The sequence below is a fragment of the Myodes glareolus genome, chromosome 13 (assembly GCF_982192425.1).
Source record: "Myodes glareolus chromosome 13, mMyoGla1.1, whole genome shotgun sequence".
NCBI lineage: Eukaryota > Metazoa > Chordata > Mammalia > Rodentia > Cricetidae > Myodes > Myodes glareolus.
Window position 1 is genome coordinate 29,266,428 of NC_142038.1, and position 16,056 is coordinate 29,282,483.

General features: G+C 35.5%; 1 protein-coding gene across 1 annotated transcript in view; it reads right to left on the reverse strand.

Annotated features, from left to right (window-relative positions):
• Positions 1 to 16,056, reverse strand: part of Adamts19 (ADAM metallopeptidase with thrombospondin type 1 motif 19) — a 185,299-nt gene that overhangs the window by 112,956 nt on the left and 56,287 nt on the right. Inside the window, exon 7 of the mRNA XM_087896043.1 lies at positions 7,295 to 7,338. Coding sequence (XP_087752169.1) covers positions 7,295 to 7,338 — 44 coding nt within the window. The remainder of the gene's footprint in view (positions 1 to 7,294; positions 7,339 to 16,056) is intronic.

Sequence of the window (16,056 nt, forward strand, 5' to 3'; positions counted from 1 at the left end):
TGCTTTCTCTGTTTCGTGCTTGCGGTTCAAGATGAGTGCTATAACGTTGACTCCTGCCTCCGTGCCTGTCTCTTGCTGCCATATTTTGCCACCATGATGGACACTTATCCTTCGGGAACCATGAGCCAAGATAAGCTTTATTACATAAGTAGTCTTGTTCAAGGTGTTTATCACACCAAGAGAAAGTCTCCAATACAGAAGCTCTTACCAGAGTGTATTACTACTGCTGTGAAAAACCTGACAGTGTTGTTTTTTTCCAGGAGTACAGGAGACTCGGGATTTTGGACTAGGAAAGCAGTTGAATGCTTTAGGCAAAGCTTCATCAGTTGCTCTAGTAAGAGGCTGGAAAACGGAAATGCTGAGAGGAATGAGGACTCTGGATGTCCACATCAAGAGGTTTCAAAGGAGAAATATATTAGCCATTGGGTTAGAGGATAGTCCTGTGATGGGCAATTTTGGCAAAGAATTTAGTTGTTTTTTTTCTTTTGTTCTAAGAGCTTACTTCAGGCTAAATTCAGAAGGAATACATGAGAGAAATCTCTGTCTAGGATCTCACACATCTAAAATCAGGATGTTGACTGTAGTGGATTTTTATCTGATGTATGGGAATGTTGGCATAATTCAGTTCGTCACTTGATTAAAGAGCTGCTTAGGTAGATCTCCATACCTTAAAGTAAAGTGAAAGAGTATAATTGAATTTTCAAAAACTCTCACTGTAGTATCTATTAGTGTTCAAATGAATAGCCAGGGTTGAAATACCTCCATGGTTCTGATCCTATTCCATTTGCATGTCGGTGGCCACCTTCATGGAATTCCTAATAGCTCTGCATAATGGCTGACCTCATACAAGTATGCTGACTGCTTGTTGTAGACTTTATCCTACTTTGTACAAAACTATCTATTCAAGTTGAATGGAGGTTTCTAATATCTATTATCATCTCTTCCACTACAGTGAGTAGCCAACAATCTTAGTATAAACATTACTCAATTTGTTATTAGATTTATATATATTAATTTAGGATAAATATATTTTATCTTCTTTGAATAGTTAATTTTGCCACTAATTCACAGAGAACCCAACCTTTTACATAGAAAAAGGTTATACTTAGTATTTGCCAAAAGCAAGAAATTTAAAATTTTAAATATTCAATAATAAACTAAAGCATTTTTCACAGACTTTAAAGTATAAAAGGAATAAGCATGAATCAGCATATATATATCCTATATGTATAACTATCCTATATGTATACTATACATATCCTATATGTATAACTCACAGTTAAAAGGGTAGAACAGTAAATTACTGTGGGATAATGCTCTTGTACACTGTAAATATTTGTCATTCATTTTGGTTTAATAAAATGCTGATTGGTCAGTAGCCAGGGAGGAAGTATAGGTAGGGTGACCAGACTAGGAGAATTCTGGGAAGAGGAAAGGCAGATGAAGTGTCCAGCAAGACACAGAGGAAGCAAGATGAAAATGATTCACTCATAAAAGTTACCAAGCCACATAGCTAAAAATAGATAAGAATATGGGTCAATCTAAGTTGTAAGAGTTAGTTAATAATAAGCCTGAGCTAATAGGTCAAACAGTTTATAATTAATATAAGCCTCTGTGGGTGTGTTTGAAACTGAATGATTGTGGAACCAAATGGGACAAAAACTTCCATTTACAGTAAATAATCATTCTGATAGAGGTAATCAGACCCAGAAAAACAAATGCTATAAATGTTCTTTCTCATACATGGGATCTAGCTTTGAATCTTTAAATATGTATGTTTAAGTTGAGTTACACATAGAAGTAGAAAGCTAATAAGAGATCATGAAGGTATTTTCAAGATAAGAAGGGTAAGATACAGTTGGCATGAGAGGAAAGATTGTTGATGCTCCCTAAAATATATACACAATCAAGACTGTTTAAATGGAGCTTCCCAATAACCTGTCATGAGTGGGGACAGTGTTTCCTACAAAAATGTTATGGAAGTAACCAATCACTTTCTGATTTGATCTAAAGCTTGTATAATGCCATATACCCTTAGCTAGTCCAATAATGTGTGGCTGTCAAGGTCACAGCCCTAGAGGAAGACCTAGTATTATTATTCTCCGAAGTGGATATAAGGCAGTTAATTATAAACTGCCTCCTAAGTTCTTATCTTATACTACTAAATTAGTGTTTCTCTGAACCCTTATCAGAGAAGCTCATTGTTAGCAGTTGGTAGCAATTAATACAGAGACAAAAATATAGGAAAACATGCAGAGAATAAGAGATTGTAGAGTCCTCAGGTTTAAAGAGACATGTATACCACACCTTCCCCAGAAGGCTCAGGGATCATTGTAGACTGGAGCGTGGAAAGATGTCAGAGGCATAGGAAGGAGATGACACTAGCACAGCTGTATTTATCAGACACAACAGCTGCACAAAAACTCACTTTGGTATGACAGCATGCACAATGCTTGCACAATATCCAGCCAGACCAAATCTCAGCATGGTTTCAGGAGGGGAGGTCATGAAGCCCTTAGCTGGGGATCTAATAGTAGTTAATAGCTCTTGGGAGGAAAAGAGTTACTTTTTTACAAGGATGCATGCCCTGAGAGGATGCACATGTTCCAGGAGACGTCTCTATGCCCACGAACATGTAAACAGCATTAATTAATTCAATGAGTGCTTTACAAAAGAGAGGGAGCATATGAATTTTGGAGGAAAGGGTGAAAGGAGGAAGGAGAAGAATGGAAGGGAAGGGATGGTGAGGTGGATTGGATCCAAATATATCATATACATCTAGGAATATTAAATAAAATATTGAATGCAAAAGTCATTAAATAGATAGTTGACCTCAGTTGACCTCAGAGTATCTTTTAAGTATTTTAAGTCTCTGTACTTTTCATTGCTTAAGGAACCATGATATGAAAGAAGATGCTTTCCAAGAAAAATAAGCTTTTAAAAGGAGGCTTAACTTCTTCCTCTCACTGAATAAAAATTATTCTTCTAAGGAAATGTGTTTTGGGGAATGTCCTGGGGTCTGAAAAGGGAAACTTGTCTATGAATGCTTTCATGCAAACTGTCAACATAAATCAGTTATTTAAAGAACTTTGGTGTCTGGATGTGTTTCTCTCTAGCAGTTGCTCCATAGGTGGCCTTTATGCCATTTTAACAACAAAAGTCAGACTATTCAGAAGCATAGAGAAAATAATCTACATCATTTCAACCTTATCAAAGACAGTCAAGGAATAATCTGTCAAAAAAATATTGCAGTGTCTGAATCCTGAAGCACCATGAAATAACAACAAAGTACAGTAAAGGTTAGAACATTGTGAAGCTGGAACTCATGGTGGCTGGTATTTTCCCCTATCAGATATAAGTATTACCTCCCCAATCTTCCACAATATAAAATCCTTCAACAGTCACATGCACACTCATTTGCACAGGCACACGCACGCACGCAGGCACGCATGGGGGTCAATAATTTCGAATTTATGGTAGTATTTCTCAAAGAATATCAATAGAACCCTGACCTTCTAAAACACCCTCTAGCAGGTCCCTGAGCATCCTTTCAAGAGATATATTCATGGTTAACACAGTTATCACTTTTAGTAATGATGCAAAGCAATGGTATGTTAAGAGCCTTAAGCAAAACCAGGCAATGGCATTACCTTCACTGTCATTTTTTTTTTCCTGCTGACACTCACTGCCACCACTCACTAGTGTTAATTATCATTCTCCAGAGGCAGAGTAGATGGATCTCTGAGTTCTAGGCCAGTCTACATAGTGAGTTCCCAACCAGCCAGGGCTACACGGTGAGAGCCTTTCTCAAAGCAAAGCAATACAAAACAAAAACAAATAAACAAAAAGGAGTCCCCTCATACCATAGTCACTAGTTCTGGGACAGAAGTTCACCATCCCTGGTAGCAGGCATAACAATCAGATGCACTTCTATTTTTCTTCATTACATGAATGTACTGTTATAGAAATAGTTCACATTATAGTGAAAAGCTAAGGGCATGAGGCCCACACTCTTGGATATCAGCAGTGATACAGACTAATACCTGACTGTTCCTCAAAGAGAAAGAGGATGTGACAGACCTGACCACGCACTGAGTGGCTGTACAAAGCAGCTGTTTTACAAGTGTCAGTGTGCATTACCTGAAAGGGGGATTCAGGTTTTCAGGGTGTTAAATAAACTGTGCCATGTTCAAAAAAGTAATAAACAACAAAGGTTTAATTTAAACCTACGTGTCTGACTTCAAAATGCATGATCCTTCTGTTCTATTTCATCGCCTGCTTCATCATCAAAACCATATAATGATGAGAAACTAGAGAGCTCAGTTGAAGGATGTAGATGAAATATCCTTGAAAGCATTGCTGGAATTGCAATGGATGCCACAAAATTCCCAATCAATTTTTAACATCCTCCACATGGAACACAAATCCCTAACAAAGACTCGAAGCTGTCAACTGCTGTCAATCCATCTTCGCTATCCCAGAAAGTGTAGGGAGAACTGTGACGTGAAGGTCTTCATTCAGACACTCACTTTCTAAACTGATGAATCTTGAAGCTATCCCTTTCCCTTTCTAAACACCTTTTGCTACAACATCTGATATAAAACAGGCTGAATCAAAATCAATTATAAATAAACCATGAAAGAAGGATCACATTTTAGGAAAAGCATCTGACAGAACTACAATCCTTTGTATTTTATTGGGAGATTTAAAAATGTTTATAAATAATGTTTTGCTAATTTGAACCTGAAATTTCTTTGCTTTACTAGAGATTGTAACCTCATAAGAAAACTGGCAAAATGTCAATGCCTATCTAATTTTTTACATGATGGTTCCATGTAGCTATTCAAAAATCAATCAAACCTAGAAACATCATTCTCACGAAAATTGAAAAAGGAAGATAAATCCATGTGTAAGCACCACAAAGCAAGAGAAAATTGCCTTGTTGTGACATAGCACGTTCTCCAACATAATGTACACAATTGTGTACACGCGTGATTGATATGGTACTTTAAATTGGTGAGCTGCAGCCTGGCACCTGGATACATACACACTATACAGTAACTAAATGTGTTAAAATTTTCAACATATCAAAGAGACTTATCAGACATTTTTCTGCTTATAGAAGAGAAGTTACTAATATTGTCCAATACTTCTCTGCTTTGTGGATAAATACATAAGAATCAGGGTAGATTTCTTTACACACATCTTGAAATAAAAGAAACAAAAGACTTAAACTGGGTTAAATAATAGAGATACATTGACTCCCATTTTAATAAACCCAAACATGAAAATGAGTTCTGAAGTTAGACTCAATGGTTTAAGTGTTCATTGGGGAAAGACATCTCCTTTTTGTCCATTCTTCAGTGGAGAAGGCCATATTAATTGTAGGCCTACTTTCCTTTGTGGCTGTAGTGGTGAGAGTTTGATTATTATTTTATATATCTGCTGATACATATAGAACCATTAATGACCCAGTGAAGCAAACATGAGATAGCCTGCGGTCTCAACCAGGGAAACTTCATATGCTAAACTGGCTTGGGCTTGGCATCCTGGAGTCCTGTTCTTGAAGGGCTCAGACAATGTATGTGGATGCCACCTGAATGGTTGAGTCCCAGTACTTGTTTTAACATGGTGAGCACTGATCTACTGCCACTTAAGAGGTGTGTGTAAATATGTGTGGCAAGTGCACCCTAGTGTGTATCGATTGAGACAAGAGTGATTGATGATCAAATATTCCATGGTTAGGATGATTCAAACCATGCTTTGTCAGTGTTTAGGGAGAGGAAAAGGAGAAAACTAAAGAAATCAGTGAGAACATGAGGGAACCATGTCTGTGTGAAGCCAGGCTGCCTTGGGTGTCTAGCGCTTATGTCACTGATAGACCCTCTGAATCAAGTCATCCCTAGATTTCACAATCGTCATCTGCTTCGTAATGGTATTTCACATTTTATCCAAGAATTTAAACATATGAAGCTACTGATGAGAAATCATAGTAACAGAACTACTTAATCATTTGAATTTCTAGCCACCAAAAGTTATTTTATGTATACAACTGTTTTGCATGCATGTATGTATATGTACCACAGACATACTTGGGTGCCCATGTAGACCAGAAGAAGGTTGGATACCCAAGAACTGGAACTGTGAGCAGTACTGACTCACCATGTAGGTTCTGGGAAGTGAATCTCAGTCTTCTAAAGAGAAGCAAGTGATTTTAACCGATGACCCATTTCTCGATCTCTGTCTACTTTTAATTGCTCATTTATTTTGCAATAAATAAGTTAGAACCCAAAGATGGGTAAGCTAAAATATTTGCTACCCTACAGAAAGGAACCTTATACCATATATGCTAAAATCAGATCATAACTTTTGAATGTCCCGTAACAATAATGCCTTCTCTTTACATTGACATAACCTATAATGGAAGGATATATATCTATATAGATAATTCATAGATCTCTTTTAAATTTTTTATTTATTTTATATGTATAGATGTTTTGCCTGCGTGTATGTCTATGCACTATGTATAGTCATGGTATCGGCAAAAATGAGAAGAGAACAGCAGATACTTTGGAACTGGAATTGGAACCAGATGTGAGCTGCCATGTATGCTGGGAACTGAAAGAACAATCAGTGCTCTTAACTGCTAAGCCATCTTGCCACCCTGTCTTGTTTTCTTCAATAAGTACTAACACAGTTGCATTTTCTTTAATAGATATACATGAGGATATTATCTAATAACCAGAAAGACAGGTACATGTATTTTATTGACTCCAGTGTTAACTTACTGGAATTTTTTGATGTCAATTAAAAACTTGGAAAATTTGTTACTTGGTGCCCAAAGATCCTTAACCAGTTAGTCAAAGTAGATGCATTTCCTTTTCACACCGCAAATAACTTGAGGCATGTATTACTCATATATAATATATTGTGCTACCTTGTCTTACCAACAACAATAAAATGTTGTTGAATATGTTTGCCTTTGGGAAAAGGCACAAAAGAATCGAAAATAGTCTTAAAATACATGTCAAGTATCTCTAGTATATAGTTGATGTGTGACTTTAAGTTGTTTCATTTGTAACTGAAGTGTTAACATATGCTTTAATACATAGATGATATATATATATATATAGAGAGAGAGAGAGAGAGAGAGAGAGAGAGAGAGAAATACATACACGACATTGCGAAATATCCTTCCAAAGTCAACACTTTCAAACAATTTATCACATGGAAACAACACATGCATTTAAGTTCTCCAGCGTTCCTCAAATGAATGTTTATCACAAATACTTACCTACAGTATCACATGGCTCATCTTTGTGGACACAGAAATCTTTCCTACAAAGGAGAGTAGAAAACCAAGGTAAAGATAGATTCTTTCAGACAGCTGCCAATCTTCATGACTCATCACCACAGTGACACGAGCCACACTGTCTATTCCCTCAAATTTAATATAAGTAAGATTAAGATTAAGAAATAGATCTGAAAAAATGATCAATGCAAGTTGATTAATGGTGATGATAATATTATTTAGTCATGAGATACATTCCTATTTAGTAGACACTAGTTCAGAGATAAAAGGCTTGCTTTGTTTTGAATTTTTCTGAAAAAAATTCATTGTGTTCTTACACAAAATAGTTTATGATGTAGGGAAATGATTTACCAAAGGAAAATATTATAACACTCTTTCATACGACAAAGGAATTTCCAGGTCGAGAGTTTATAAATAAGGAATATAATTTAAAGCCATCCACAGTTTTCTTTCCAAGATTGTCAAAAATTCTCAAAGACTGAAAAGCATTTTTAAAGGGGCATGAGAAAACTAGTATTTTACATAAATGGGCTCTGTGAATTACAGTACTGTATGTTCGAGAGCGTTCCTTAACTACTTAACATTACCTAACAGTCTTGCATCTCATATAAAGCACAGATGCACATTCCTATACATCTATTGTGCAGAATAAATAATCTAGCAATGTATAATCATTTAAAATATAGGTTTATGATGCAAGTTAAATGACCTTCACACATAAGATATTTAAAACGATGTCAGACATATAATAATTCTTGATATTTTTGATGGATTATTTCATTGCCATATTTCTTATACCGAATATAAGTGATATCCCATTTCTTAGCATTTAAGTTCTTATAATTTTTACTCTCAAGAATACTGACCCAGTTAATTCCCCATATCCCCATATGTATATTTGTGTGTGTGTGTGTGTGTGTGTGTGTGAGACACAGAGAGAGAGAGAGAGAGAGAGAGAGAGAGAGAGAGAGAGAGAGAGAGAGAGGCTATGGTAGAGACAGATTGGAAATTAGCTTTATTAAAGGTCACTGTCAATTATAGAATCTGAATCCCATTGCAAAATAGAGAATGGATTTTCAAATACGCAGTGCACAGGTATGAAGAGATGAATCAGTGATTGAGAGCACTAACTACTCCTGCAGAGGATCTGGACTCTCTTTTCAGGATCTAAATGCTGGTTCATAATCTCCTGTAATACCACTTCCAGGAGGTCAATGCCCTCTCTGGCCCCCGATGCATGTAAATTCATTCATACATAATCAATCAATCTTTTACAAAAAATTAGTACACCATAGTGAGCTCCATGTTTTTTTCAGTGTTTCATTTTTTTTCATTTTATTTCATTTTTGGAATCTCTTTGCGTAGTACCCTGTATTTTGGCTTTCATTTGCTTCAGAGAGAGAGAGAGTTGAGTGGGAGGAAGACGAGAGCATTCTGGGGGGAAAACAAACATGACCAAAATGTTTAATTCATATTAAAATGTGATTAATTTTTTTAAATAAAATAATCTTTAAAAAATAAAGAGAAAACATAATGAAACAGGTGAAAGAAAAAAACCTCAGTGCACAACTAAGGGGATTTTTGAGGATAAAGAAAAATAGGCTAAATATGATCAAAGTTCAGATTATGCAGATATGGAAATCTTAAACTGTTACCTCTTTATACAATTAGTAAACACTGACAAATAAAGGTATGCAAATGTTAACCATGGAAAAGATGCATGCAAGACCACTGAAACTTCATCAGTGATATTGATATTAACAGTAGCTATCCATTTACACATTGGTTGAGTCAGCAGAATCCTGTACTGTTTGACAACTATGTATGGTCTTATAAATGTCATTGCATATTTAAATACATTATTTTCTCAAACAGACTTCCTCACATGTTCACTACTTTAACCTATTACATATCATGAGATAGAATTGATTAATGAAATAAACAACTTAGAATTGATTTTGAATTTATTAGTAAGGAAGAAATGCTAAAATTTATTAAAGTTATAAGTTTTTGATGTTTCCATGCGAGTGTCTATTAATTTTTGTTTTGTTCACTTCAAAGCTAAGTTATTGACTAATTAAACTCAGTTTTATGGATTTAATCCATTTTGAATTATTGGTTTTAGTTCTGGATAACTATCACATTTATCTCTTGTTCTAGTTTGCTTTTCTGTTGCTATGATTAAACACTGGCCAAAAGCATCTTGCAGGAGGAAAGGCTTTATTTGGCTTACACGTCCCAAGCACAGTCAATCACTGAAGAAAGCCAGGGCAGAAACTCAAGAAGAAGCATAGACTAGAATCATGAAGGAATGCTGCTCACTGGATTGCCTCCAGTTCATCTGCAGCTCTTTTCTTATTTTTCCAAGGACCATTCGTTCAATGGCAGCACCACCCACAGCGGGCTGCTCCCTCAACACACTCATACATGTTTACATGCCTATTGCCCAATAGGATGGCAGTATTTCCTCGACTGAAGTGGGCTCCTCACTTTATCTTATGTTGAAAACTAGGCTATTCCCTAATATTCTCATCACTGATGTGTCTGTTAGGACAGTTTTTCTTGGTATTAGATTCAACTTGCATTTTTCTGAGTCTTTTGCAAATAGAACATGGTTAAACAAGTAAAACTAGCTATATAATATTCTTGTATATCATTCAACTCATTGATTGCATTGGTTATTGGTATATTTGGACTTTCAATTGTACCAGGCTCTTTCTTTGGGGCCACCAGCCAGCTCCCAAGTCATGACACACAGACTTATTATTTGTTTTGAATGCTTGGCCAGGTTAGCTCTTTTACCTAAATTAACATGTTTCTTTTTATATTTTCATTTTTCCTTGGGGCTTTCTACCTTCCTTTTTTCTGTATATCTTCTTTTCCTGATGTCTCTACGTCTGGTTGCATCTGCCTGGTTTCTTGCCACAGGTGTGTCCCTCATTCTCTTTTCCTTCTACTCTTATTTTCTCCTTCCTTTCAAACCTAGATTTCACCTCCTATTTATTCTCTCCCTGCCAGCCCTATCTATCCTCCTGCCTGGCAATTGGCCATTCAGATATTTTATTAAAACAATGATTGTTAAGAAGGATATGCTGGTTTCTTATTACTGCTCTAATAATTGCATACATTAGAAACTGACAGTAGTCTTTTAAGGCATATAAAGTAATATATTCAATGTCTGGAGCCTGGACATTTAAGGGTGACATTATTTTGCCCAGACAAGACTTAGGTGTTAAAAGCCCAAAATTTGTTTTTACTCTTTTTCTAAAAAGAGAAATGAAAACAAAGACACTAAATGTTTTTAATTCAGTATCTTCCTTATCTTTTCCCTTTTTCTTGAATTTTTTGGTTTTTTGTTTGTTTGTTTTGTGTTTGTTTTTTTGAGATAAAAATCTTACTATATAGCTCTGGATAACCTAGTAGTGCTTGTAATGTGGACTAAGCATACCTCAAACGTGTGACAACCTTACTTCAGCTACCAAGTGTGAGCTTTATAGATGTACCCAATGCCCAGCTATTCTGTTTTTTCTTAATAAAATACTTTAATTCCATCTTGGTTTAGATAATACCTTTCACCTATCTATTGATTGATTTTTGTATTGAATACATTTACATATTGACTAGTCTATTTGTGTGTGCTGTATATATGCGTGTATGTGGATGAACATGTATATGTTAATGAGCATGTATGTGGAGGTCAGAGATCAATCTCAGATGTTTTTCCTTATTAGGCACCCTGCTAATTACTTATATATTTATTGGATACGGATTTAATTGCCCTGCCTTGGTCATCACCAAGTACACTAAACTAGCTGACCTCTGAACTGCAGGGACCACACTATCTCTGTCTCCACAGTGATGTATTGTGTTTGACTACACTGAATAGGTCATCACAGATTCTGGGAATCAGATTCTTGTTCCATGCTTACACAGAAGTCTTTCTTCAAGCTCTGTTGTTTTCCAAGTTCCATCTTCATTTATACATCTCAAACTAGGTACCATTTCAAGCCTTCAATGCTTACTTAGCAATTTGTCTGTATGCTTAACACTTTCTTTTATCAGATACAGCTTGCCTCTTTTATTTTTACTAGACAGCATGCTAATTTTTTTAAGCATAACAGTAAACATCTATAACATTAAATTGCCCCAGGTTTTGTCTCCTACATTTCCAGTATCTTCCATTTATTCAAAATGGAAAGTTGACTATTCATTAGTCAACTTATTGACTAATGAAATTATTAATTTTGGTGGTCATTAATTTGAAACATAGTCTCACTATGTAGCCTCTGCCGGCCTCAAACTCACGAAGATCCATTTGCCTCTGCCTCTAGACTACTGGGATTAAAGCCATGTGCCATCATGCCTGGCTTTAGAGAGAAGTTTAGGTTGCCATTATTGAGTCAGGAAGCATAAAACACATGATTGCATTTTATTCTCTCATTCATAAGTATTGGCTAGAATCTAATATTTTTTCACTTTTATTTTATAATTTGGTTTTTGGCTAGTTTTGACTTTCCTTTCCTTTGGGTTATACCTTCAGTCAAACCTATGTACTGAGGTGCTCATTATGTTTTTATTTATCTTCTTTGATATTTAGATTATTTCAATTTTTAAAATTCATGACCAAAGAAAAATTAGTGAGATTATCTCTGACAGCCTTTCTAGGTGGTTCCCCTGAAACATCTTGAAGATATGTCAGTGAATACTCTTTCTTATTTTAACAAACACTCAATAACTTTTCAATATTCCAGCTCTTAACCACTCTGTACAGCCTTCAGGAAAGAGTCCTCAAATTTACCTTGCATCTCATTAATGCCCTACTCATCGAAATCTAATCTGCTCCTCAACTAACAAATGGAGAATTTAAGTGTAAACACCATATTTTATAGTATTGTTTTCAGTATTCAAAGCAAGTATTCTGTTTTCCAAGTATTTCACTGTCATCTATCTGAACTTTTGCTCTTAATAATGTGGTCATGCTTACTTTTAATTGCCATTCTTATTTTTTATGTATTACTCATTATTGTTACATTAGGTTCTCACAAAGATAATCTGTTCCTGAAATTTTGAATTAAGTATGAACTTGATCACCGGTTCTTTATCTGAGTTTCCATTGTGTAGCATACGTTAAGAAAGGGTCTTTTCTGGGAAGTTTAAAAAATATTTTTTACTGAGCGATTAAATTTTGAAAGCAAGTTCATGGTATGACTGGTTGGGATGTTGCATTTTGTTCCTATCCTATAACCCTGGATGACACAGGGTGATCCCTTCTTGACAGTCTATAGTTGTTGGCCGAGCTTTGACCACACATATACTTTCATGTAAGGTCTAGATATCCGCACGTTATAGCCATCCGTAATCGTTTCATTTCTCCTTCCCGCTTTGCACAGCCTTGAAAGCTTTCCTCTGCCTGGACCTTAAGAGAAAAGTGATGAAACAAGATGTGCAGAGCACTTCAAAGGGAGCATGTCAAGGAACCAACTCCTCTGGGTAGCTTCTGCACTTCCTCCTCAAGCCACATTCTCCTTGGCAGACCTTTTTGTTTATGGCTAATCTGTGCACATAAAAGATATTTCTTATATCTTAAATTCAATTTATAGGTGTCCTAAAATGGGGCACTTTTTTATTATTTATCCAACTGTATGATCACAAAATTAAACAGAATGTACTCAACTGTAATTTGTCAAATAGAAATTAAGTATCAAAAATGAACAACAAATATCAATGTGCAAAGAAAAATTCACATGTTGATTATTTTATTGTATTTAACAACTGCAAAAACTTTGATTAAACCCTTTAAATGTCCACACTAATGTCTCAATGTTCTCATTGACGCAGATCAAATCAAACACTTCTTTTTGTTGTTTGTTTGTTTTTGAGACAAAGTATCATGTAGCACAGCCTGACTCGAATGTCTGACCAGTCAAGATGTTTCTCCTGTTCTACATCCTGAAAGCTAGGACTACAGGTATGCATTACAGCATGAATAGATATTTAATTTTTAACACTATTCAAAGTTATCTTTATTCAACTGAAGATTATAAATTATTGCAAAATTAGTATTGAAGCAAATTATTTTTCTTTTAAATGTTTAGAGGAAAACAAAATGGACAGTGGCAGATAAGAATGAGATAGGGATGAATTATTTTAACATAAACAATCATTAAATGATTTGTCTTTTCTTCTGGCAAATTTCTGACCAAAAAACATAGAATCAACTTTAATTCAAGAGTAACATGAAAAAATTTAACTGACATGAGGAAGTTCAAACTCTAAACATCTTTATAGTACTAGACATAAGGGAACATTATTAGGAACATTATAAGGGAAATTAATTCATGCAATTATACCTAAAGTTTAGGAATACACTGGTTATTTTGTAGTCATAAATAACAAATTAATACAAATTTATGACTCATATATATTTCTCCATAATGAATCAAGAGTTTCTCTTCTTGGATCCCTTTGGTGTTTTATTGTGATTCCCCTTTCAAATAACTCACTTAAGTTCAACTAAGGTAGACTGAGGTCCTCTTGAACATTAACCTTTCCCCTAGTTTTGGTGTGATTTAGCGTCACATCTTCAACTACTTTTGCTGAAGATACTTGTGCGGAAAAAAGATTGCCTTATCTGACTGTCATGGATTTGACCCATCCGCAAAATGCAACAGATGTACATAGAGGTAAGATATGCTGTCGTGTAATTACTATGTATTTCTGTACTACTAATTTTGCAATGTTGAAGCTCATTTCAAGAAATTTTAAAGTTTTACTTTATATGCTATCATTTTCCAAGCTGTTAAAACAGTAACGGGATGTTAATTTTGCCTGGATACTTAAGGTTGGCTCTTAAGAATATGCCTTAAAGTATATTATTCCAACTGAATTAATGTTACAAGTAAAATCCACTTTTAGTTGTTAAAAAGAAATAGCAAAAAAGAAAAAGCAAACATTGATGAACAAAATATTCTGATGACATATTCGCTCTGAGAGTTCTCATGATTATGATTTTCATCAAGAAAAAGATCGTCGGACATCGCACTGCAAAGTCAGAAGTCAGTGAAGACGCAAAATGATATCTTGTGCAAGTCACAACTACAGCTAAACTTCCCCAAGGCCAAACTGCAACAGTCCCTTTAACAGACAAAGGAAGAAAACAAACAAAAGCAAAAACAAAAGAACTGAAAAACTTGTCCTCTAGGCAAAACAAGATTGCTTTCATCTAAAACATGTATTTCTAGGGCTATAATTAGAGGATTACATAAAACTGAGTGTTTCCTTGACAGCCTTAAGTTAAATCTTAAAGCTGTGCTCCAGCCCCACCCCCACATCAGCATTGTTCGACAGGGAACGTCTTTTGTTTCCTCATATATTTTGCTCCTAACATTCTAAGCGTAAGCTTCTAAACAAGAGCTGTCCCTCATCTGTGTTGGGTTGTCAACTGCTGTTGGAACTGTTCTGGTTTTCTTTAGGCATCCACGTTATTGGAACATCATGTGTGCGGCTTATCATTTCTAGGAGACACAATCTCACAGCAGACACGCTGGTCCCTTGGCTCGTACAATCTTTCCATCTCCTTTTTCTGATGTTGCCTGAACCATAGGTGGAGGAGATGCAGTATAGATGCATCATCAGCCCTCGAAACCTATGTGTGAAAGCAACACAGGACAGACATAGCAAGTTTTATTTATATGTTTATAACTATATATACATATGAATACATATGTATCATAAAATATAAATTAGTATATGAATGTCAATGGTTAACAAAGAGGATACCTTGTAAATTAGGGGGTTAAAAGGGGCTACATGGGATGGAAAGAAGGGAGCAGGATGGGTAAATGATACGATGCGATGGGGTGGTACTTAAATAAACAAAAGGAAAAAACTAAAAACAAAACATGGTTTCCAAAATGAGTCTAGCCTTTTCAGAGTGTATAAAGTAAAGGCAGACTAACAGGTGGCTAATGACTATTAATGATCTACGTCAGAGAATAAAATTTCCATCATGCCCCCTTCAGTGTCTGTCCTCATGCGTGATTCTTTGGTGATTATGGACACTGTGATGCCTCTTAGCCACTTCAGACCTGCTTTGTGTAGTGCTCAACCCACACAAATTCAATATCTACATTTTGAACTAATTCCAAATGATAAGGGCAAAAAAAAAAGTATTTCGAAGTAGTTAAAGGTATCCAGGGTATGGATATAACTATAGATCAATGGTCTTAGGAAAGGGTGGCTGCCATACACAGTAAATAAATACACGACAGAAAAAAAGCACGCACGCAACATAGATAGCTACAGAAATCAGTTTTTCACGGAGACATAATGCCAAATTGTACACGCTGAGAATTGCTGAAAATTGAGGTGCATTTACATATGTCGCAATGAAATGTTTTCCTGTGCTTCTGCAGAGAAAAAAAACCAACAGTATGCTCCAATGAAATACCACACCTCATGTGTTCTTTATCTGAATCTAAGAAATGCCATGGTAGTAAATGAAACAAGATCCTCTAGAGTCTAGGAAGCATGATGCACCTCTGTAATGCTGAGAATTGATAAGCAAAAAGCCTAAGGTGGTTTTACATTAATTAAATAACAGACAGTTCTATTTTTTTAAAAAAAAAATTATTGCCATCAAACAAGCAGAGAATAAAACACACCAAATAAATGAAACCAAATGTTACGTTATTATGGCAAATTTAAGAGCCACATAAAATACAGTCAACCCCAGGACCCAAGTC